Raw genomic sequence first — 24,994 nt, forward strand, 5'->3', positions numbered from 1 at the left:
TTTGGATACTGCAGCTAAGCATTTGTTTTGTGTATATGTTCAACTTTTTTTTCAAGGTTGGATGGTCCAGAGGTTTAGGCAGCAGTGCAGGATTTGCTCAGTCCCTGCTCTGCTACACACTTCCTGTGTAATTCTGAGCAAGTCACTTAGTCTCGGTGTCTCAGATTTCCATCTGTAAAATTGGGTTAATAGTACTTCAGTAATTCATGCAGTGTTGTGAGGATAAAATACATTGAAGATTGTGAGATGCACAGCTACTGCTGTGATGGGTAGCCATATAGATACCTAAGGTAAACAAAGCTTGGTAGAACTACTATTAAGTGGATACATAATTGGTTAAACAACTGCAAAGAGTTACTATTAATGGAATTATGTCAGATAGGAAGGAGGTCTCAAAAGGGGTTCTGCAGGGATCTGTTCTGGGTTTGGTGTTATTTAACATCTTTATTAATGACCTGGATGTAGGAATGAGCATACTAATCAAGTTTACAGATTACACAAAGATAGTGGGGGTTGCAAACACTTTGGAAACACTGCAATTCAGAGGGATCGTGATAAATTGGAGAACTGAGCTATAGACAACAAAATGGAAATTCAACAAAAATAAATGTACAAGATAAATGTAACATGCTACACTTAAGGAAGAAAAATCAAATGCACAAATACAGAATGAGGGAGAACTGGCATGGCAGCAACACTGCTGAGAAGGATCTCTGAGTTGTGCTGGATCACAACCTCAACATGAGTCGTCAATGCGATGCATTTGCTTTTTTTGCAACAGTAATTTTGGGTTGCATTAACAGGCATAACACAAGTCATGGGAGGTGATAGTACTGCTCTACTTGGTGCAGGTTAGGCCTCATCTGGAGTACTGCGTCCAGTTTTGGAAAGCAATCATATGAGCAAAAGCTGAAGGAACTGGGTATATTCATTTGGGAAAAAGAGATTAAGAGGGGGACATGATAGTGATCTTCAAATACTTGAAAGGCTGCCATAAAAAAGACGGAGAAAAATCGTTCTCTTTTGCCCAGAGGGCAGGACAAGAGGCAGTGAGTTCAAACTACAGCAAAACAGATTAGGTTAAATCTCAGGAAAAAATTTCCAACTGTAAGAACAGTAGGACAATGGAACGAACTGCCAACGGAAGACGTGGAAGCTCATTCACTGGAGGCTTTCAAAAAGAGACTGGATAGCCAGCTGTCTTGGGTGGTTTAGACACCACAAATCCTACCCCTTGGTAGGGGGTTAGACTAGATGACCCTTGCGGTCCCTTTTAATCATATGGTTCTTTGATTCTAAGTCTTATATTTTGTAGAACTGGTCAACCTGTTCACAGCAAGTAATTTATTTTGCCAAATTTGGACTATTTCAGTCTATTAAATATCTATAAATATACTTCAAATTTTACAAATATTTTCATTATATAAATGGTTTGTGTAAACATATTAGAGACACAAGGTGGGTGAGGTAATCTTTTATTGGACCAACATCTGTTGGTGAGAAACACAAGCTTACACACAGCTCTTCTTCAGGTCTCAACTCTGTATCTCGCAATCTTGTCTCTCTCACCAAAAGAAGTTGGTCCAACAAACGAGATTCTCACTCACCTTGTCTCTTTAGTACCGTGGGGCCAACACAGCTACAATGCCATATGTAAACATACGTCATACTATGAATTACATGCAAACAATTGACTGTGACTATTGCTTTGAGTATTTGCAGTTCATTATTTGCTATTTGTGGTATGACTGGTTGAGTTAAGTCACATGGTGGTAGCACTTCTGCTCCCTAAACAGATGACTCCCAAAATGAGACAACTTTCAAGATAGCCACATGAACACTTCCAGACAAATAATTATGACAGTACATAGTCACAAGTATTTGTAATACTTTCAATATCTACACAATTGTGTACTAAAATAGATTCTATGAATGTTCATAAGTGAATAAAAGGGGTTCTGAACATTATCAGTGCAAATTTGCATGTTTTTATTTGAATGTTCACAAATTTTGCATAGTATTCACCCAGCTATATTTAGAAGTTTGATGTACTGCTGTATTTCTGTTTGTCATTAAAAGTGTACCTACTTTTGCAGTCTTGCTGTACCGAGGTTGGTCCCAGGATATTAGAGAGAAAGTGGGTGAGGCTCCATCTTTTATTGGATCAGCTTCTGATGATGAAAGACAAGCTTTCAGCTTATACAGAGCTCTTCTTCACTTTCAGCTCTTGGGCTCCAGCCTGTGCCTGAACATCTATACTGCTATAGATCTATATTTATAGATTTTTATATGTATATAGATCTATATTTTAACCTGACAGTATAAGCTTCCCAAGCTCTGAGACTTGCTGGTTTTTTGTTGTTGTCACCCACCTCCCCGGCCGTTTAGACATACCCTCAGTGGCCTGAGCTCAGCATATCCAAAAGATTACTTGAAGCTCTGAGATAAAGACTGGTGGATAACTCTGCCCCTCAGGCACAATGGAACTTTCTGCCACAAGGACAGAGCTTATTTGTGAAGGAGACCATGCTTGGACAAGGGCATGTTACAGACTGGAAACAACTGCCAAAGAAACTAAGGACTGTCACAGACTTTACCACCTTCCACTCTAAGTGCAAGGTCTACTCCTTCCACCATGCTTTTTTGTTATAACACCTAGCAGTATGAACATTTACAAAAGAAACAAACTGTACCATGGGTACGTCTACATTGTGAATTAAAGTGTGATTGTAGTGCAGGCAGGCATACTGAAACTAGCTTTCATCTAGCTAGTGCAGGTAACAATAGTAGTGAAGACATGGCAGCACACACTTCAGTGTGGGCTAGCCACCTGAGTACATACCCAGATCCCTGGTGGACTTGTACTGGGGCAGCTAGCCCACACTGAAACCTGTGCCATCGCATCTTCACAAGTATTACCCATGCTAGCTACATTAAAGCTACCAGTGCTATAATTGCTCCTTAATTTGCACTATAGACCTACCCCAAGACAAAACACTATATTGAACACACTTCTCTCCCCAAGAGGAGAATGAGAGAGAACAAGTCACCCATAACAGATGTTAGTCACATTGCTTAATGTACTACTGGAAGGCGCTCAAATACTGAAGTGATGTGGGTGGTATAAGAATCTCTGTAGAATAGAAGAATGTAGAGAATTATATCCTGGAAAACAGTGACCTTGAAAAGGATTTAGAAGTGATGGATAACCAACTGAACAAGAGATACCAGTGTGATGTGGTGGCTAAGAAATGTAACATGACCTTTGGATGTAAAATAAAGGGCATATTGTATATAAACAGGGAGGTGATATATATCTTTAAATATAGCACTGGTGAGACCATTAGTGGGATACTGGGTCCAATTCTAATGTTCATATTTTAAAAAGGATATTGACATATTGTAAATGGTTCAGAAAAGAGCTACAAGAATTATTCTAAATCAGGAAAACCAGCCTTGGAGTTTATCCTGGAACACAATGTATTTAGCTTATCCAAGAGCAGTTTAAGAGGCAATCTGATCAGTCTGCAAGTACCTGCAAATGGAGGTCTGATAATAGGTAGACAAAGTGTGTGGAAACTGAAGCTAGACAAATTCAGCCTAGAAATAAGATGAAATTTTTAACCATGGGGGTAATGAACCATTGGAACAAGTTACTTAGGGATGTAATGAATTCTCTGGCCTGGTCTACAGTACGCTGTTATTTTGGAATTAGCCGAGTTACCTCAAAATAAAACTGGTTCCGTCCACACGACCAAACCAGTTTTTTCGATTTAAAGGGCTCTTTACTCTGATTTCTGTACTCCACCTCAGCAAGTGGAGTAGCGCTAAAATTGAGATCGCATTTCCGGGTTACAGGTACTGTGGACGCAATTCGACGATATTGGCCTCCAGGAGCTATCCCAGAATGCTCCCTTGTGACTGCTCTGGACAATACTCTGAACTCTGATGCACTAGCCATGTAGGCAGTAAAAGCCCTGGGACTTTTGAATTTCCTGTTTGGTCACCACCAGCACAGGTGACCATCAGCACAGTCCACCAGCACAGGTGACCACACAGTCCCGGATTCGCAGACAAGCTCCAGCATGGTCCAAACGGGAGGTACTGGATCTCATTGCATGTTGGGGAGACAAATCTGTTATGGCAGAACTACGTTCCAAAAAAGGAATGCAAATACATATGCTAAAGCCTCTTTCCGTCATGTCCCTGGAGACTAATCCAGGGACACAGAACAGTGTCGTACAACAATCAAGGAGCTCAGGCAAGTGTACCAAAAAGCCAGGTAGGTGAACAGGCTCTCTGGGTCACAGCCCCATACATGCTGCTTCTACCGTGAGCTGCATGCAATTATGGGGGGTGATGACACCACTACCCAACCACTGTCTGTGGACACCTGCAAGGAGGGAGTAGCACGGAGTGAGGAGGATGAGTTTTTAGAGGACGAAGAGGAGGAGGACAGTGCACAGGCAGCAAGTGGGGAATCTGTCTTCCCCCTTACCCAGGAACTATTCTTAACACTGGAGCCAATAGCCTCCCCCTACTCCCAAAGCATGCTCCCGGACCATGACCCTGGAGAAGGCACTTCTGGTGAGTGGGAGCTTGATCAGAGCTGGGGGGTGAGGGGAAACCAGCTGCACTGGGCTGTTCGCGTTTAATTTAAAGGGCTCATCCCTGCTCAGAGCCTTATCAGAGCCGCGTGGGGGTGTGTGTGTGTGCGGGGGTGTTGTGTGAAGTGATTCTCCCAGAGAGCCTGCAGGCTGCCTGCAAGCTGAATTCTGTTGCCTGGCCGCATGTGATGACTTACTCACACCAAAGTAGCAGGCACTTCAGTATAAGAGGCAAAATGAGACCTTGTACAGAAAGAACATGTTCTGTGTACTATGGATTGCCTGTTTTCACTGAAAAACACTGTCCCCTTTGTTCTCTAAAATGTATCTTTTAAAATACTACCCTCCCTTTTTCTCCTCCTGTAGCAAGCACAAATGTTTCAACATAGCCCCTATCTACTCCGTCCTAGAGGCTGGTCCAGATTAGAAGGCAGAAAAAATGAACTTGGGATGACATTTTTGCCAAGCTCACGCAGTCCTCCTCCACTGAGAGGGCCCAGTTGAATGCGTGGAGGCAAACAATTGGAGAGTCGCATAAAGCGTTACATGAATACAAAGAGCAGAGGGAAGTGTGCGATGAGAGCGGGGAGGATGGTCAAGCTCATGGGGGAGCAAACTGACATGCTCCGTTGTATGGTGGATCTAATGCGGGAAAGGCAGCAAGACCACCGACTTCTGCTGTAGCCCCTGAATAACCGCCCTCCCTCCTCCCCAAGTTCCATAGCCTCCTCACCCAGATGCCCAAGAACACGGTGGGGGGAGACTACAGGGACCCACACAGTCAACCCCAGAGGATTGCACAAGCAGCAGAAAGCTGGCATATCCTAAATTTTGATTTGGTTTCTGGACTTGTCCTTCCCTCCTCCTCCACTCCCCTAACCCAATCCCGCCCCCCCCACCCTGTCTAGCTTCTGATTTCTCTCAATGTTTTGTGCAACAAATAATAAAGAATGGTTTTTAAACAATTGTGACTTTATTTCCTTTTTTTATATATAATATAGGGGGCAGGTAACTTTAAGAGAAACACCACAACTGTCACACTGTACCCTGGCCAGTCATGAACCTGGCGTTCAAAGCTTCTCTGATGTGCAGCGTGCCCTTCTAATCTCCCTGTTGTCTGGCCGTGTGAAACTGGCCACCAGGCAAGTTGCTTCAACCTCCCACCCTGCCATAAATATCTTCCCCCTTGCTCTCACTGATATTGTGGAGCACACAACAAACAGCAATTACAATGGGAATATTGGTTGTGCTGAGATCTAACCGAGTCAGTGAACTGCACCAGCGCACTTTCAAATGTCCAAACACATTCTACCACCATTCTGCACTTGCTCAGCCTATAGTTGAACTGCTCCTTACTACTGTCCAGGCTGCCTGTGTATGGCTTCATGAGCCATGGCATTAAGGGGTTGGCTGGGTCCCTGAGGATAACTATAAGCATTTCAACATCCCCAACAGTAATTTTCTGGTCTGGGAAGTAAGTTCCTTCCTGCAGCTGTTCAAACAGACCAGAGTTCCTGAAGATGCAAGCATCGTACACCTTTCCTGGCCATTCCATGCTGCTGCTGGTGAAACGTCCCTTGTGATCCACCAGTGCTTGCAGCACCATGGAAAAGTACCCCTTGCAGTTTATGTACTGGCCACCCTGGTGTTCTGGGGCCAAGATAGGGATATGCGTTCCATCTGTCGCCCTGCCGCACTTGGGGAACCCCAGCACATTTAAGCCATCCACAATGGTCTGCACATTTCCTAAAGTCACTACCCTTGATACCAGCTGGTCAATGATTGCGTTGGCTACTTGCAGCACAGCAGCCCCCACAGTAGATTTCACCACACCAAACTCATTCCGGACTAACCGGTAGCTGTCAGGCGTTGCAAGCTTCCACAGGGCTATGGCCACTTGCTTCTCAACTGTGAGGGTTACTCTCATTTTGGTGTCTTTGTGCTTCAGGGCAGTCACAAGTCACAAAGTTCCATGAAAGTGGCCCTACACATATGAAAGTTTCTCAGCCATTGGGAATCATCCCATACCTGCAATACTATGCAGTCCCACTAGTCTGTGCTTGTTTCCCGGGCCCAGAATTGGCATTCCACGGCATGAACCTGGCCCAACAGCACCATGATGTCCCAATTGCCACATGCCGTGCCATCTGTGTCCATGTCCTCATCAGTATAGTAATCATGCTGTTGTCACTTCCTCGCCCAGTTTTGCAGGTACTGCACATACTGCTGGATAATGCATGAGGTATTTACAATGGTCAAAACTGCAGCGGAGATCTGATCAGGCTCCATGGCTATGGCGCCTGCATGGGTAATCTGGAAAAAGGGTGTGAAACATAGGAGAGTAGAGTGGCAGCAGAAGCTGTGCTGTTTGGTAGCTGAACAAAGGCTGAAAATGGTTGTCTTCTGTGGCTTTCATGGAGGTGGGAGCCCAGGATAGACAACATGGAGAAGCTCGGAAGCATGGCAATAGCGGGAGAGCAGAGTTGGCAGTGGAAGCATTTGATGAGGAAGAGAAAGAGTAGATGATAGAGATTACATAGGAAGATGAGAGGTGGATTCATAGTAGCAGGACAGCAGCGGTGCACCACCAGCTGAAAGCACTATGGCGTCTGCACGCCAAAAAGGTGCAAAATGATTATCTGCCATAGCTTTCTGGCGACACACACCCAGAAACACCCGCGAGAATGTTTTTGCCCCATCATGCACTGGGAGCTTAACCCAGAATTCCAATGGGCGGCGGGAACTGTGGGATAGCTACCCACAGTGCACTGCTCCGAAATTCAATACTAGCCTTGGTACTATGGATGCAATCCGCCAAATTCACGTGCTTTAGTGGGGACACACAAGACCAAATGTATAAAATAGCTTCCAAAAATTTGAATAGAATAATTTCTAAATAATTTCGTACTGTAGACGTACCTTCTGTCACTTGAAGTCTTTAAATCAAGATTGGACATCTGTCTAAAAGATATGCTGGAACTCAACCCAGAAGTTATGGGCTTGACACAGGAATTATGGAGTGAAATGCTATAGTCTGTGTTATGCAGGAGTTCAAACTAGGTTATTATAATTATCCCTTCTGGTGTTAAAATCTGTGAATCTCTGAATTGGGCATACTGTATCATTCCACTTCACTATCAGGAAGCTCCTTTCTAAGAAAAATAATCACTTTGAGACTCAGTTACAAATATCAAAGTGAAACAATGCAACGTTGTTGTGGCAGGATACAGAAGCACCATCCTGTCCCTGGTAGAAATGGGATTAGCATCTGAGGTTTACAGATGCTCCATGAACAGAAGAGTGACTGGGAAACAGCTGAGCTCAAATCCAGTGCTACAGGTGTAGATTAGATACACTGAGCTTTTTGTTAAATTTCTGATACTTTTGTTAAATGTTGTCCTTTGTCTATATAAACTTCAGTCTGTGACAGGGACATGACTATTTTTTTCTTTTTGGCTGAGTTTTTTGATCATTTTATTTATTTATTTATTTATTTCAGATTTCTTTTGGTTCTATAAAAGTTTAAAATTAATTTTGTATTAGAAATGTATACCCCAAATTAAAAAACACAGTAAAAGAACTAAAAAAGAGCCACTGTGGCTTAACAACCATGTAAAAGAAGCATTGAGAGATAAAAAGGCATCTTTTAAAAAGTGGAAGTCAAATCCTAGTGAGGTAAATAGAAAGGAGCATAAACACTGCCAAATTAAATGTAAAAATGTAATGAGAAAACCAAAAAGTAGTTTGAAGAACACCTAGCCAAAAACTCAAAAGGTAATAACAAAATGTTTTTTAAGTACATCAGAAGCAGGAAGCCTGCTAAACAACCAGTGGGCCCCCTGGACGATCGAGATACAAAAGGAGCACTTAAAGACGGTAAAGTCATTGCAGAGAAACTAAATGAATTCTTTGCTTCAGTCTTCACAGCGGAGGATGTTAGGGAGAGTCCTAAACCTGAGCCGTCTTTTGTAAGTGACAAATCTGAGGAATTGTCACAAATTGAAGTGTCACTGGAGGAGGTTTTGGAATTAATTGAGAAACTTAACAGTAACAGGTCACCAGGACCAAATGGCATTCATCCAAGAGTTCTGAAAGAACTCAAATGTGAAATTGCAGAACTATTAACTGTGGTTTGTAACCTGTCCTGTAAATCAGCTACTGTACCCAGTGACTGGAAGATAGCTAATGTAACGCCAATATTTAAGAAGGGCTCTAGAGGCAATCCTGGGAATTACAGTCCGGTAAGTCTAATGTCAGTACCGGGCAAATTAGCTGAAACAATAGTAAAGAATAAAATGGTCAGACACTTAGAAGAACATAAATTGTTGCGCAAAAGTCAACATGGTTTCTGTAAAGGGAGATCATGTCTTACTAATCTATTAGAGTTCTTTGAGGGGCTCAACAGACATGTGGACAAGGGGGATCCAGTGGACATAGTGTACTTAGATTTCCAGAAAGCCTTTGACATGGTCCCTCACCAAAGGCTCTTACGTAAATTAAGTTGTCATGGGATAAGAGGGAAAATCCTTTCATGGATTGAGAACTGGTTAAAAGACCAGGAAAAAAGGGTAGGAATAAACGGTAAATTTTCAGAATGGAGAGGGGTAACTAGTGGTGTTCCCCAAGGGTCAGTCCTAGGACCAATCTTATTCAATTTATTCATAAATGATCTGGAGAAAGGGGTAAACAGAGAGGTGGCAAAGTTTGCAGATGATACTAAACTGCTCAAGATAGTTAAGACCAAAGCAGACTGTGAAGATCTTCAAAAAGATCTCACAAAACTAAGAGATTGAGCAACAAAATGGCAAATGAAATTTCATGTGGATAAATGTAAAGTAATGCACATTGGAAAAAATAACCCCAACTATACATACAATATGATGGGGGCTAATTTAGCTACAACTAATGAGGAGAAAGATCTTGGAGTCATCGTGGATAGTTCTCTGAAGACGTCCACGCAGTGTGCAGCAGCAGTCAAAAAAGCAAACGGGATGTTAGGAATCATTAAAAAAGGGATGGAGAATATCTTATTGCCCTTATATAAATCCATGGCACGCCCACATCTTGAATACTGCCTACAGATGTGGTCCCCTGATCTCTAAAAAGATATACTGGCATTAGAAAAGGTTCAGAAAAGGGCAACTAAAATGATTAGGGATTTGGAGCGGGTCCCATATGAGGAAAGATTAAAGAGGCTAGGACTTTTCAGCTTGGAAAAGAGGAGACTGAGGGGGGATATGATAGAGGTATATAAAATCATGAATGGTGTGGAGAAAGTGAATAAGGAAAAGTTATTTACTTGTTCCCATAATATAAGAAGTAGGGGCCACCAAATTAAATTAATGGGTAGCAGGTTTAAACCAAATAAAAGGAAGGTCTTCTTCACTCAGCGCACAGTCAACCTGTGGAACTCCTTGCCTGGGGAGGTTGTGAAGGCTAGGATTATAACAGGGTTTAAAAGAGAAGTGGATACATTCATAGAGGTCAAGTCCATTAATGACTATTAGCCAGGATGGGTAAGGAATGGTGTCCCTAGCGTCTGTTTGTCAGAGGGTGGAGATGGATGGCAGGAGAAAGATCACTTGATCATTACCTGTTAGGTTCACTCCCTCTGGGGCACCTGGTATTGGCCACCGTTGGTAGACAGGATACTGGTCTGGATGGACCTTTGGTCTGACCCAATATGGCCATTCTTATGTTCTTATTTTAGTTGATAAGACCCCCCAAATCAGTGGAATAGTTCTGCTGCAGCAAAATGGAGCACTTAACCCAAGCATCATTTTAGATTAGTTACTTTTGCAGTGGATTATATAATACAATAGCACCATCCCACAAGCATCTGTTACAGATCTTATCTGACATCAAAAATCCAAAATGTACTCAGTCTGACATTGAAATAACATCTCAGTAGTCTTTATAGGTAAAAGAAAAAGGGTTTGTGGAGGCAGAAACTTGACCGGAGGCACTTAAAACTGGCAAAAAGAAAAGGAGTACTTGTGGCACCTTAGAGACTAACCAATTTATTTGAGCATGAGCTTTCGTGAGCTACAGCTCACTTCATCGGATGCATACCATGGAGGTATTGTTTCATGGTCTCTGTGTATATAATGTCTTCTGCAGTTTCCACGGTATGCATCCGATGAAGTGAGCTGTAGCTCACGAAAGCTCATGCTCAAATAAATTGGTTAGTCTCTAAGGTGCCACAAGTACTCCTTTTCTTTTTGCGAATACAGACTAACACGGCTGTTACTCTGAAACTTAAAACTGGTTTACTTCCAGGAGGGTGGCATAGATTCCAAGGTCAGAAAGGACCATTGTGGTCATCTAGTCTGACCTCCTGTATAACACAGGCCATAGAAGTTCCACAAAATAATTCTTAGGTAGGATATCTTTTAAAAAAAACATCTAATCCTGATTTTAAAATAGTCAGTGATGGAGAATCCACCATGACCCTTGGTAAGGTGTCCCAATGGTTCATTACTCTTACTGTTAAAAATTTACACCTTATTTTCAGGCTTCAACTTCCAATCATTATACCTTTCTCTGCTAGATTGAGAAGCCCATTATTAAGTATTTGTTCCCCATGTAAGTACTTATAGAATGTAATGAAGGCACCCCTTAATCTTCGGTTTTGTTAAGATAAAGAGATTGAGCTACTTGAATCTATTAATCATTCTCATGGCTCTTCTCTGAACCCTGTCCAATAAGATATCTAAGCACAAATAGTTGCTTATCAGTAGGGTAATGTGTAGCCAAGTGAAACCACAGCATGGAAGTTGACTTGATTTCTTTCTCCTACAGCTGCAGACAGCATGCTTAGTCTCTGGAGAGATGTCTCACATCAACATTGGCCAACTCAGGAACAGCAGGCAGCCAAGAACCCTGGAAGAAGAGGGAAAATGCCCACCTTTTTCTCTGGGCCATTTTTTACTCCTTTAATCCTTCTACAGCAGACTGCTATTGCAGTACCATCCTGCTGACCAATAAGGGCAAGGAACATTGCTGATTCTTTTGAGGCTCTTCTCTTTGTGTACCTATAGAGACAACAGAACGTAACTTAAAGCAATTCAATCAACATTCTCTGTGGGATGCCAAATATGATATCTCTGCCGCATGTATAACATGCTGAGGTGTTTTCTGAACTTGTATCTCATGCATGAGAATACAGAACACTATTCTCTTCCACAACATACACATCTTGACAACAAGGCATTAACTATTTTGTAACAATCAAAAAGCATATTTTTTGATAGAATGTTACTGCTATCACATTTGCTGCTCAGCATGAGTAAGTCAGTTTCTACTTATTCCTCTCTCATTTACATATAATTGCTGAAGGTATCCAAAATTTAGTTTTCAATTTTTATTTTCTGAGGTGGCTATGGTTGAATGTAATCTGACAATTTCCTGATGCATGACCCCTAGGAAATCCCACATATTGGTAGGAGTGAGAAGATAGTGACTAGGTCTTATTCTGGGAACCAGAAGTGCAGACTTTAAAGTATTCAGTTTTATCTTCCTTTTTCTTTCCTTTTTAACATCTTCAAAAGATATTCTACAATCCTTGCTGACAGGGCTATTTGTTGTTTTATTGAAAGACAAAGAAAAGTATAGGAGAAAATAAATCCAGCTCAAGGTCTACACCAGCTTCTGCCAATATAGATTCTGGCAGAGGGCCTTGGTGTAAAAGTGTACCAGCAAAGTGTGCAGTCATGATAAATGCTGCAATATCTTCTCAAGTGGAACAGTGAGGGAATGGAGCACAGATAGATAAAGTGGGCAGAACTGGCCAAGAAGGAGGTGGACAGGCTAGGAAGAAGATGTGCCAATCTCTCAGCAGCTTTTGTGAGAAAGGCCCTGTGACAGGGCCTCTAACCCACACAAGTCCTGAGTGGGTTAGTATGGGCCAGAAGGACCTAGTTAACCTTATATGCTGCACCTGGAGGGGAACCACGGATTGATAGGGCCTAATGGCAGATGAAGCCCAGGTCGGGGAGGAGCTGGGTTAGGATTATAAATCAGGAAGTGAGCGTAGAGAGGATGTCTGCAGTCAGTCTCTGGAGGGAAAGGGAGTTGGCTAGGGATAAGGAGGCAATGCAGATGGAGAATAAGCCCAGGGTCTTGCCCTGGGGAAGTCCAGCAAGAGGGTGAGAATGGTGAAGTAGTCATGGGGAGCAGAGGAATCTGTGGTGGTAAACTAGAAATAGTAAGGCTACAGAGAGGGGGGGTAGGAAGGAGTCTAGGGAAATAGTAACAAGACTGAGACTGAACAAAGCTGAATTGCTAGTTGTAGGGTCCCTGGGCTGGAACTCAGTGCACAGGTGATTACCCTACCAGCCTCTGGGAAAGTGGCACAAGACCTGGACTAGAAGAGCATCTGAGGAAGAGTGTGTATCGCTTGTCTGGTAGGATTTTATTAACCTGGAAGGTGGGGACTACATAGTGACCTGGCTAGAGGGCTCAGTCACAAAGAGTGAGTACCCTGAGTCTGGAGAGACAGAGAGGGAGGGAGGGAGCCACAGCCTGAGCAACCAACAGGTGAGCGCACCACATGCAGGGAGAGCTAATTCCCACAAGGAGGAGCACCTGTGGTGAATGAACTGTTTACAGGGTCCCCAACACAGCTACTAGCATATTTGAAAGCTGCTGCCACTCAGTAGGATTCCAAAAGCTGTGACAGTGCCTACTGTCTTGGTGTGAATCCCTGCTTCGGAATGACTGGCCAGACAGGTATAATTTACATCTTATAATTAATATAAACATTCACTTCAGAGTGAAAAATGATGTATGTAAACAGAATATCCTGTACATTTTTATTTGGGACACGCTGAATGGAGTCATCTGCTTCATTCGGGTTTTTCTCCCAGAAGACTGATTTCACCTTTCGATGGTGAATGGTGGTGATAGCTGGTTAAGAACAGCATTGGCATAATTTCCCATGTAATGGGAATGCATTAGCTAGTGTCGTTTATTTATAATGAAGTTTAAAGTTCAAATTAAAGCAAAGATATTCAGCTGTAGGAATTCTCACTCAGTCCAACTCTCCCATCCTCAGTCTCCGTTGCGTCCTCTCTTGGACTAGGGCTTTCTGTCATCTCTTAGAAGGGAGACATAAGAGGGGAACATGATAAAAAATTAATGGTATAGAGAAGGTGAATTGTGTACTTCTGCTTTTTTTTTCCATCTCATAGAACAAGAAAGAGCCATTCAGTGAAACTGAATAACGACAAATTCAACAGTGATAAAACTTCTTACACAATGTGTAATTAGACTGTGAGACACTGCCATGTGTCATCGCTGAGGCCAAGAACTTAATTTAAGCGATCTCATTATTTTTCTTGCCTGTTCCTTTAACCATCTCACCCCATCTTTGAAACCTGCCACTGGCTTCCCCTTATCCATTGCATTAAGTATAAAGTTCTTGTTTGTCTTCAAGTCCCTAAAAAGCTCCAATATGAACATTGGACCTTGTCTCTTCATATCTCCCACAACTCCACCACTTGTTTCTTTTTACCATGCCTGTCTCCATGCTCTTCTGTATCTTATCTTGTATCCAATGAATCCTAGCACACAAAACTGCCACCTTATTTTTATTCAGATCACTCTGATAAACTCATTACTTCTGTGTGGGAAAAGTTGAGTTCACAAGAATAATTTTAAAAACGTTTATTGTGTAATTCCTTCTCTCTCGCCCATCACTGTCTTTTCTGTATATATCTTTTCAACTGAAAACACTTTGGAGCATAGAATTTGAAAATCACTTTTATATAAATGACTAAGTCTGTAGCTGTGTCAGCTGCTTTTCACATTAGCTATATCTGTTTGTACTTACAGTTCTGGGACCATGCAGTTCTTGTGCATGCTAACTACAGATGTCTACACTGCATTAAACACCTAAGGCTGGCCTGTGTCAGCTGACGTGGGCTTGGGCTGTGGGGCTATACAATTGCAGTGTAGACATTTGGGCTTGGGCTGGAGCCAGAGTCAGCTGATGCAGGCCAGCTCTGGGTGTCTTATTGCAGTGTAGACAGACCCTTGGGGTCCAACACAAAGCCCATGGAAGTCAGTGGGAGACTTTCCATTGACTTCAGTGGGTTTGGGATCAGACTTCAAGGACCTGGTCCTGACACAACTTGCTACTAGGAGTCCCATAGCTCCAGTCAGGACTGCTGCTGGTAGGGCGACCAGACAGCAAGTCTGAAAAATCAGGACGGGGGGTGGGAGGTAATAGGAGCCTATATAAGAAAAAGATCCCAAAATCGGGACATCTGGTCACCCTAGCTACTGAAGGCTATCACAGTACTCCTTCCTGTGTGGGCTAACTAAGCCACTCCTCATATAGTTATTGCTGGTGGTAGCATGGCTGACCAGACGATTTCCTACTCTTCCCTGTAATATCCTGTGGGAGGCTGGATATTGAGCTAGCATTGTGGTGTCATGGGTCTGGGGCGGACATCTTCAATGGGCCAAGCTCCCAACGGGTTACACTTTTCTACAAGCATAGGCCATCTGGCCGCAGCAACTCCTAGACTGAGCCTCTTGGCTCCAGCACTCCTGTTTCTCACCGTGAGCTCTGCCCGGTGAATGCGACCGAAGCAGAGTCCTATTCAGAGACTTTTACTCCTTTCAGTGATCAATGCACTTCAGCAAGTATCGGCAGTGACTCGATGTAGCCTTTTTCAAGAGAGAGTAAGGTTGATTAGTCAACTGGAATACAGCACTGGGAAATCCTTTCTTCAACAGAGAGGCCAAAGATTAAGACAGTCCGTTCTGTCTAAAGCCCAGGGCTCCCTTAAGCCATGCTGCTGTAGGAATCAGCTTAGTTTCTGTTCTCTTGTCACTTTCCCTTTTTCTCAGGTGAGAGCTCCTGTGTCTCTGAGGCCAGTAGTTAAAATAGACCCCTGACACCTCTCTTCGTTCTCTGGACGCAGCCATGCTATGTTCAGCCTCTGCAGTTAGGTGTTAATCTTCAGTGATTGGGGTTCCCGTTGTCTCTGTAGGGTCTTCCATTGATATACATTGGTTCCAGCCAGTACTTTATGACCTGTTCACATCACCCCAGACAAATAAATGACTCAGACACCTAATGTATCCTGCTCTTTACACTCAGTGAATAGCAGTACAAAGCACAGAGGGAAAATGAGGTACACATGAGCATCGTAAAATTCCCATATTTATCACAGCAAGCTTTGTCAAGCAATTTAAATATGCCAAATTTTGATAGTAAACAAATACTACCAGTTAATTGCTACCTTTCCAAGCTTCTATACTTCTGTGAAAGCTATTTGAAATTGAGATAAAGACATCTTATTTCTTATATAGTACACCTTATGCTCCTGGAGCTAAAACTATGTTGAGTACATGCCAGTTTATTTGAGATTTTAATCTTGACTCAGGTTAGGGGATTTAGGATGAGATACAGACTTAAAACCATGGCCTGTATTTGGGGGAAGAGGAGGTTTAGAGTAGAGTATACTCCAGCCTAATTTTTTGGCCCAACCTGGGCCCAAGGGTGGAGTCATTTTCTGACCTGACCCTTCCCCTCGAACCTGAGTCACTGCTGCGCTGCCTCCTGCCTGTGGGAGCTGTGCCCAGCTCTTGCCAATGTCGTGCCAACTCCACAGGCAGGTGGAAGAGACCTGATCCAAGATCAAGAGGGTCCATTTGCTTTCCCACCCAACACAACCTAGACCCAACACTTGTAGTTGGGTCCCATGGTGTCCAGATTGGGTTTCAGGATTCTAGTTCAGAGTGGTCAGACTAAACAGGAACTCCTGATTCTCCCAGAATGTGTTCAGGGAGTCGGAGAGAGCTCAAGCTGGAGTGAAGCTCTACTACGCTTTGAAAGGGTACAGTATTTGCTTGCCCCTCTCCTTTACAAGAACACAGATTTTTGACTGGCGCCTAAATCTCCTCAAAATAAGGTGTAAGAGGGAATAAAAGTGTATAGTCTTTGTGGAGGTCCCCTCTGCATATAGGTGAATTTCAGATAGTGTTACAATGTAGTTATTTGATCATTCTCGTTGCTATAATTAACTCCTGAGTAGTTATGGATTGGATCTCTCCATCTTGGTTGCACAGATCTTTCTGAGTATCACACACCAAAGTTTACTGATATTGTAAAGAGCTTCGATTCTCCAGGGGAGAATCACTCAGTGTCCTTTACCTGCAACAGTAATGCTCTTTTAACTTGTCGGCTATGTAAAATTGTGAGATTTTCTTATTATTCTGTTTAGACTGTAACTTTTTTAGTTTAGAAAGAATGAAGAGTTGGAGATTGACACATGCACACTTTTAAGATGCAAAGCACACTACCATCCTTAAGAGAGTCTTTATTGCCTAAAAATAGATTTCAGAGACAAAAGAGCCAAGGAGAACAGACCTATGCAGAAAGTTGCATTCAGAGAATGGAGTAACAATTACAGGTAGAACATAATAAAAAGGCAAAATTATTCACTTGAAATAATATGCACTCTTTAGGGGAAAAAACAGTGTAAATGGTGCATAACACGTTATTGACCCTGCTCCTAAATTATTAGTTTTGTATTACCTAGATAATCAAAAACATCTGATGTGTACAGCTGTAATATGAACACATACTATGAAGATGAAATAAAACAAATTGGAGTTTAAGATGTGTTTTCGCTGTATCTTCTTGATAATTTATGCACTTCCATTCGTAGGGAGGAATATAGCCAAGAACATATCACTCGTAATTGCATGTTTCAGGGTGATAGTGCTGATACTTTAATTAGAACGGCTGAAGATTAGCGTGTTTTAGAGAAAGCAAGAACGATTGTTAAATGTAAGGTTAATTGCAAGAGAGTTCTGTTTGTGTCCTCTTGGCTGTTTACTCTTGGTGATAACCAAAATGTCAGAATCCTTGACTTTGATTGCAACAGACTGGGCAGACCCGGTGTTGATTGCTACTGCCAACACGAAAGTGGTGCCGCGGTACTGCAGCTCCAATTCTTAATCAATGAGGTAAGGCTATATGTACAGTGTGCAGAATTTTCTTTAAATATGGTTGAATGGTACAGTCTATATATTTTTGCAATGTAACTTCCAGATAGTTTCTTGGTGGCCCCTTTGTTTGCCCTATGGACCTGATTCTGCTGCTCACACTTGCACTCAAATATAATTTTCTGTGTACGTAGTCCTGTTTAAATGAATGGGACTACATGTAGTATAAGGTATTACTCAAGATAAGTATGGGTGATAGAATCAGGGCCTTTATATGGTGATGTGAAATACTGAACACACAGCGAGCTGCATATGTGTAACCTAAATTCTTGGATCATCTTCCTCACTGCATAGACATCTATGAGATAGAAATTAATGAACTAACAAAAATGGCACTAATACAAAATTTCTGCTTAGCTGAAACGTCATAGTCTCAGGGAACTCAGAATAATAAAAACTGATCCCTATAAATACTACGCAAAGTGATTTGGGATCCACCCCCTGAATTAAACTTACTCTGGAAATGGAAATAATGATTAATTATGGGGTATCGGGCCTCCCTCCACCAATTCAAGTCAGGCAGCTTCCTCTTTCTCCATACTGCATGTGTGCTGGAAGGAGGGGGAAACGCTGACTACAGGAGAGAGTTTCTCTGCTCAAAGTTCTGGTGCCACAGCAGTCCCCACAGCTGGGAGGAGCAATAGCAGAGATAAGCCTCAGTCCCTGCAGCTACAGGATGGCGCTTACTCGGTCACTCTGAAGATGGTACATACACAGTCCAGTCAGCATGGAGGAGCTGTGTGGGTTGGAGCTTGCTCAGTGCAGACAGAATCCTCAGAGAATACAGCTTTCAAACTCTAATAAGAGCACGAGCATGTGCAACCTCTGTATGTGTGTTTGTTTTTTTTTTTGAAAGGCTCCTAAACTGTCCACATTTGGGCAGACTTTCATGAGGAAGGCAAAAGGCACATCCCTGACACACAGACCACCCCTTGACAAACTTCAGGCTCCTGCTCCAAAGCAAGGAGGCATTGGAGTTTCTCAACAAAAAAAATTTACAACCATTTTTACACGTGCAAAACAACATTTTTTCCTAATCTTGTTCTGAGAAACGACTGAATATTTTAGCTGAAACTTCCCAGAAAAACTCAGCTTGAGGCAAACACGTGGCATGGAATGTTTCAGCCTGAACAGGTAATGTTTGGCAAAAGTTATAAGCAACTGAAAATAGGACCTTATAATAGAAAGTCTCAGGCAACCTTAACTATAGGTGTAACTGCCTAGAGCATACTCTTAGGCAAAATAATTTAACATAGGTATTTAAAACTTAAATACATTTTACATGGCATTTAAAGGAACCAGATACATATTCAAATTGAATGAAACATTTCTATTATGCCTTTCCTACTTATGCTAAAGTTGAGACAGTTACTTTTGGAGTATATGTGAACATCAAAAAATGTGTGCCATCGTTTTGTCATGTGAATCACTCTTGCTTCCCCTGCTTTCTTTCCAGTCTTAGCTTTTGTGGTTCTGTGCTCCCCTAGACCTTGTATTCCCCTACTGACTATTCATTCAGTGTCTTCTTTTCTAGCTCCTTTGCTTCCTTTCTCCTATCTGTGGGGTTTTCTGTAGGGTTTTTTCTTTGTCCTCTCCTATTTCTATTCTGTGTATATGTTTAACTACCATATCAAATCTGATAGTTCTGGGTTTACCTCTCACTCTGTATCCACTCACATCTAAGAATAGATGCCAGAGGGACAACAATAGATGTTCAATCACCATCTCAAACTCTAGTCTTATCACCTTTCCTCCTCCTCCTCTGCTTCCCTTCTCTATCTTGATTGAGAACTCCACTTTCCTTCCTATTTCCCAGGCCCATAATCTTTGACTATAGGAGAAGGGATGGGGAGAGCACAATCTTTAAGTTACATCACTTCTTCCTCTTTATTGTAACCAAAATCTCCCCCCCCCCCCCCACAATTGTCCACTAGTGGCAGATTAGCCACTGGGCCTACAGGGCCTGTTTCTAGGGCCCCAGCCAACTGGGGGGCCTGGAGCTCCAGGTGGGTGGGGAAAGCCCCTGCTCCCGGACAGTAGTGCTGGGTGGGCAGGGTGGTGCAGCTTGGCAAGCTCCGCGTCCCCAGACCCTGTTCCCCGGCGCCATCTGCGTTTCTGTTCTGACTTCCCCTGCTCAGTCTTCCTACTTTCATCCCTATCCTCTTACTTTCATGTCCTTTTCTCATTCTTGATTTTGCATTTTCTGTTATCTTGACCTGACTATTATACTGTGCCTGGGGCAGTCTCCCTTTCCTTGTGTGCTAAGCACTCTGTCCTTGCTTCAACTGCCTCCTTCAAACCCATCTTTTCAAGCTAATACCTCTTCCCTTCTTATTCCAATTCTTTCGCACTCTTCCTGGTTTATCAATCAGAAACACATTTAATATCAAATGTTTAATTCTAGAATGAGCTATTTCATTTTCCAGATCAGCTCAAATTGGAACATTTTGAGTTAGTATAGGATCAGTCAAAGCAAAGTAATGGTTGTTGCAGAATATTTTTTTCAGAAGGAAAGTAAGGGTTTCACAGATGTTGTACTGCTGTCTACTGACAGATCATTGTCTTATTCTGAAATAATCTTCCCTTTCAATATGCAAATGAATAACATTCCACCATATTCTGGTTCTGATTGTTGTAGGGTGCCTTGGTCAGTGCGAGTGCTGATGACACACTTCATTTGTGGAACCTAAGACAGAAACGGCCTGCTATTCTTCATTCTCTGAAATTTAACAGAGAACGGTAAGCCTGATTGACAATAAACAAAGATGTTCTTTTAAAAACTGACTAATTAGATTTTGCTGACATATCATTGGTGGGAGGATTTATTGTTGCATATGTTGGGAGGGTTTCTTGTTTGTTTTGGGGTTTTTTTTGCTGACTTAATGAATGATGTAGCTGATTGCTTTGAAAGTTTTTCTTCCTTTGTAACTTTTAAAATCTGGCTTACAAAGAACATGATTCAGCAGAGTGCAGTTTGTGGAGCAGTAGCCCCCTCAAGTCTGTAGAATCCATTTCTTCTTCCCAGTAAAGTTGGGCTTCTGTGACCTTCTAGCTGTACAAACTGGCACGATTAATAGATTCTTTTTAAGATCAGAAAAGACCACTATGATCTTCTGTTCTGACCTACTGCACAACACAAGCCATAGTCCTTCACCCAATAATTCCTGTATTGAAGGGAATATTCTTCTCTACTGTGTAACTATATGGAATCCAAATTTTTGACAAATTGGCCCTTATTATTTTCCAGTAAATACTGCTGTGTTAACATAATAATGTAGATGTGTACTATAATTAGGATGGATAAATCTCAAATATTCAGAGATTTGCTTTCATGATTAGTTTTGCTTTTTGAATGTCTAATAATTAGTCTCTAGACCAAACAGATTAAATCAATGGTAAAATGTATCAAATTTAGCTACCTGTAGCTCACGAAAGCTTATGCTCAAATAAATGTTAGTCTCTAAGGTGCCACAAGTACTCCTTTTCTTTTTGCAGCTACCTATAGGTTAGTCACTTTTTAAAATATGCTTGTATTTTCAGAGATGCTGAGCACTCAGCTCACATTGACATCAGTTAGAGCTGCAGGTAGAGAGGAAGGATTGTAGCAGAGCAGCAGCTCTGATATAGTTCTGGGTCAGACCAGCTTTCTGTTTAAAAGTCTGACTGTTCTAAATACTCTAAAATTGTATGGTTACTTGAGTTGCCTTGAAATTTGGTGTGCCTCATGGGGATTCAGGGTAGGGTCAGTGATCCAAGTTCAGAACCATTTAGTCAAGGGATTCTTAAGATACACCCCAGGGTGGGGGATGGTAAGAGTGGGGGGTCGGAAGCTTTTCTTAAAGTTGACTTATTCTGGCAACCTTTTTTTTGTGTGTGCACTTAGTGCAGAAATCTTGAAAAGGTCAGAATCACATTGCTAAAATTTCTCTTGTCAGGTGTGGTGATTTGGTTGTTTTGAGTGAAAGTACTTTGATTACCTTTCTCCTGTCCCTCCCCCCACAAAAGATATGTGACTGTTTCCTGGCAGGTAAGGGACATTTTAGTGTGGACGAGTGGCGGGGAATAGGAATGAGAGGAGTTTGGGGCTGCATTGATGGGAGGGGGGATTATGGGGAGTGGGATAAATGAGGATGGATGGTGGGGGGTGGTGAGGGGAATTGGGTAGCTCAGGTAAAGGAGAGGGACACTGGGAAGGAGACATAGGGGTGAGTGGCAGGGTGACTAGGGGAGAATGGGGGCAAGGTTGTCTCAACCCCATGTTCTCCCCTTCTGTGTGTGCGCGCCAGGATCTGGGGGCCCTTTGCCTCTCTAGGGCAGTCTGAGCCTCTCTCCCTGCCCTACCTTCAGGTGAGCTATAATCTGGGGTTCCTTGCCCCCGAATGGTGGCTGAGCCCCATTCACTGGTATCCTGTGAGTAAGTGTGAAGTGGTTGTTAAATTTCACAAGTGTGGTATTCTGTCAGGAGAGTACCCTAAGTGTTTGAGGGTGGAGCAGATGCAGGTAGCTCCTTTTATGTACAGTGAAAAAGCAGAGTGCAAGTATGTGTGATATGGATGTTTTGGGTTCTCTGAGGGCAGAGTTAAGGTTACATGGGCATGTAACTTAACTCTGTATTCCTGGTTTTCTGAAGTTTGAGGTTTTTCAAAACAGTGTTCTAGAAGGGCATGAGCTCTCACTGGGCAACTATGTGAACAAAAAAGTTTATTGCCATTTAGTACCCTTTTTTGGTTAGGAATGCGAAGGTTGTGGATCTCTGGAGACATCCAGATATTTATGTGCAGTGCTTGGGAGAAGCCAGTGGTCGTAGTACATGTAGGTACCAGTGAAATAGGGAAAGGTAGGAGAGAGGCCCTGCAGGCCAAGTTTAGGCTGCTAGGTAATAAAATAAAATCTGGGACCTCCATGGCGGCATTCTCTGAACTGTTTCCAGTTCATGCACATGGCCAGTTAGACAGGCAGAACTGCAGGGTCTTCATGAATGTATGAGATAATGGTATTGGGAGGAGGGTTTTCAGTTTGAGAAACTGCAGAACCTTTTTGGAAAGAAGGAGCCTATACAGGAAGGATGGGCTTGACTTGACTAATGTCCAGTTTGACAAAGCCTTGGCTGGGATGATTTAGTTGGTGTTGGTCCTGCTTTGAGCAGGGGATTGGACTGAATGACCTCCTCAGGTCTCTTCCAACCCTAATATTCTATGATATACCTAAACCAAAATGGAAGCAAATTAGTGGCATGTAAAATTAAAAAGGTCATAGAGGAGTTTTTATACTAAGGATTGGGGAAAGCCAACAGGTGCAGAGGAGCGTACAGTTCAGACAGACATCTCTTAGAGGAGGATTTATTAAAGAGGATATTAGGATAGCCTAGTAAAGAGGAAAGGATAGAAGTTGGTGAAGTACAGGTAGGAACTGAAGAGAAACAGTCAAACAAGGAAGACAAAAGATAGTCAACTAAATATTGACAAATTTTATAAGTGCTAGTGTACAAATGCTAGAAGTCTAAATACTAAGATCTGTGAACTTGAGTGCCTTCAGTGAGGATATTGATATAATAGGCATCACAGATACTTGTTAGAACAATAGTAATCAATGGGACATGGTGGGACCTGGATACAAAATCTAGAGGAATGACAGTAGGTTGTGCTGATGTGGGAGTGGTACTAGATGTGAAAGAAAGCATAGAATTAAATATACTAAAAATCTTAAATGAATCAAACTGTACCATAGAATTTCTATGGATAGAAATTCCATGCTTGAATAAGAGTATAGCAGTAGGAATACACTAACAATCACCTGAGCAGGATGGTGACGATAATTGTGAAATGCTAAGAGAGATTAGAAAGGCTACAAAAAAATTCTCCCCAAAGCCCCCTGTCAGTAATAGGGGATTTCAACTATCGCCATATTGACTGGGTACATGTCAACTCAGGACTAGATGCACAGAAAAAAATTCTAGACATATTAAATGACTGCTTCTTGGAGCAACTGGTCTTGGAACCCACAAGGGAAGAAGTGCCTTGCATAATGACAGGTTTCAGAGCAGCAGCCATGTTAGTCTGTATTCGCAAAAAGAAAAGGAGTACTAGTGGCACTTTAGAGACTAACATTTATTTGAGCATAAGCTTTGCTCAGATAAATTTGTTGGTCTCTCAGGTGCCACTAGTACTCCTTTTCTTTTTACAAGGGAAGAAGCAATTCTTGATTTAGTCCTAAGTGGAGTGCAGGATCTGGTCCAAGAGATGAATATAGCTGAACCGCTCCATAATAGCAACCATAATGTAATTAAATTTAATGTCCTTGTGGGGGAGGAGGGAAACAAAAGCACACCACAGTAGCACTTAATGTCAAAAAGGGGAACTACACAAAAATTACCAAGCTAGTTAAACAGAAACTATGAAGAACAGTCATGAATGAAATGCCTGCAAGCTGCTTGGAAACTATTTAGAAACACCATATTAGAGGCTCAAATTAAATGTATGCCCCAAATTAAAAAAAGACCAAAAATGCCACCATGGCTAAACCGAAGAGGAAAAGAGGTGGTTAGAGACAAAAAGGCATCTCTTGAAAATTTGAAGTCGAATCATATTGAGGAAAACAGAAAAAAAGTATAAAAGTATAATTAGGCAGGCCAAAAAAGAATTTAAAGGGTAACTAGCAAAAAGACTCAAATTAGCAGCCAAAATACCGTAAGTACATCAGAAGGAGGAAGCCTGCCGTACAGTTAGTGGGGCCACTGGATGATTGAAGTGTAAAGGAGCGCTCACGGAAGACAAGGCCGTTTCAGAGTAGCAAAATGAGTTTTGTGTGGTCTATGCTGCAGATGATGTGAAGGAGATTCCCACACCTGAACCATTCTTTTTAGGTGACACATCTGAGGAACTGTCAGATTGAGGTGTCAGTAGAGGAGAATTTGGAACAAATTGATAAATTTGAGCAGTACGAAGTCACCAGGACCAGATATTCAACCAAGAGTTCTTAAAGAACTCAGTTATGAAATTGCAGAACTATTAACATTGGTATGTGACCTATTGCTTACATTAGCTATCCACCAGTCATCTGGTACAGAGGCTGATTTAACACCAATTTTAAAAAAAAGGCTCCAGAGGCAATCCTGGCAAATCCAGGTTGGTAAACCTAACTTCAGTACCAGCCAAATTGAAACTGTACGAAAGCAAAGAGTCATACACTTAGATGAACACAATTTGTTGTGGAAAAATTAACACTGCTTTTATAAGGAGAAATCGTGCCTCACCAATCTTTTGGACTTCTTTGAAGGGGTCAACAAACATGTGGACAAGGGTGATTCAGTGGATAGAGTGCACTTGGACTTTCAGAAAGCCTTTGAGAAGATCCGTCACCAAAGG

At 42.2% G+C, this 24,994-nt stretch overlaps 1 protein-coding gene across 3 annotated transcripts in view; it reads left to right on the forward strand.

The window, feature by feature from the left end:
* Window positions 1-24,994, forward strand: part of STXBP5L (syntaxin binding protein 5L) — a 433,225-nt gene that overhangs the window by 157,166 nt on the left and 251,065 nt on the right. For all 3 annotated transcript variants that reach the window (XM_077807341.1, XM_077807339.1, XM_077807340.1), the window contains exons 3-4: window positions 17,510-17,591; window positions 20,269-20,369. In XM_077807341.1, coding sequence (XP_077663467.1) covers window positions 17,510-17,591; window positions 20,269-20,369 — 183 coding nt within the window. The remainder of the gene's footprint in view (window positions 1-17,509; window positions 17,592-20,268; window positions 20,370-24,994) is intronic.

Source organism: Eretmochelys imbricata, chromosome 1, assembly GCF_965152235.1.
Source record: "Eretmochelys imbricata isolate rEreImb1 chromosome 1, rEreImb1.hap1, whole genome shotgun sequence".
In the NCBI taxonomy this organism is placed as follows: domain Eukaryota; kingdom Metazoa; phylum Chordata; order Testudines; family Cheloniidae; genus Eretmochelys; species Eretmochelys imbricata.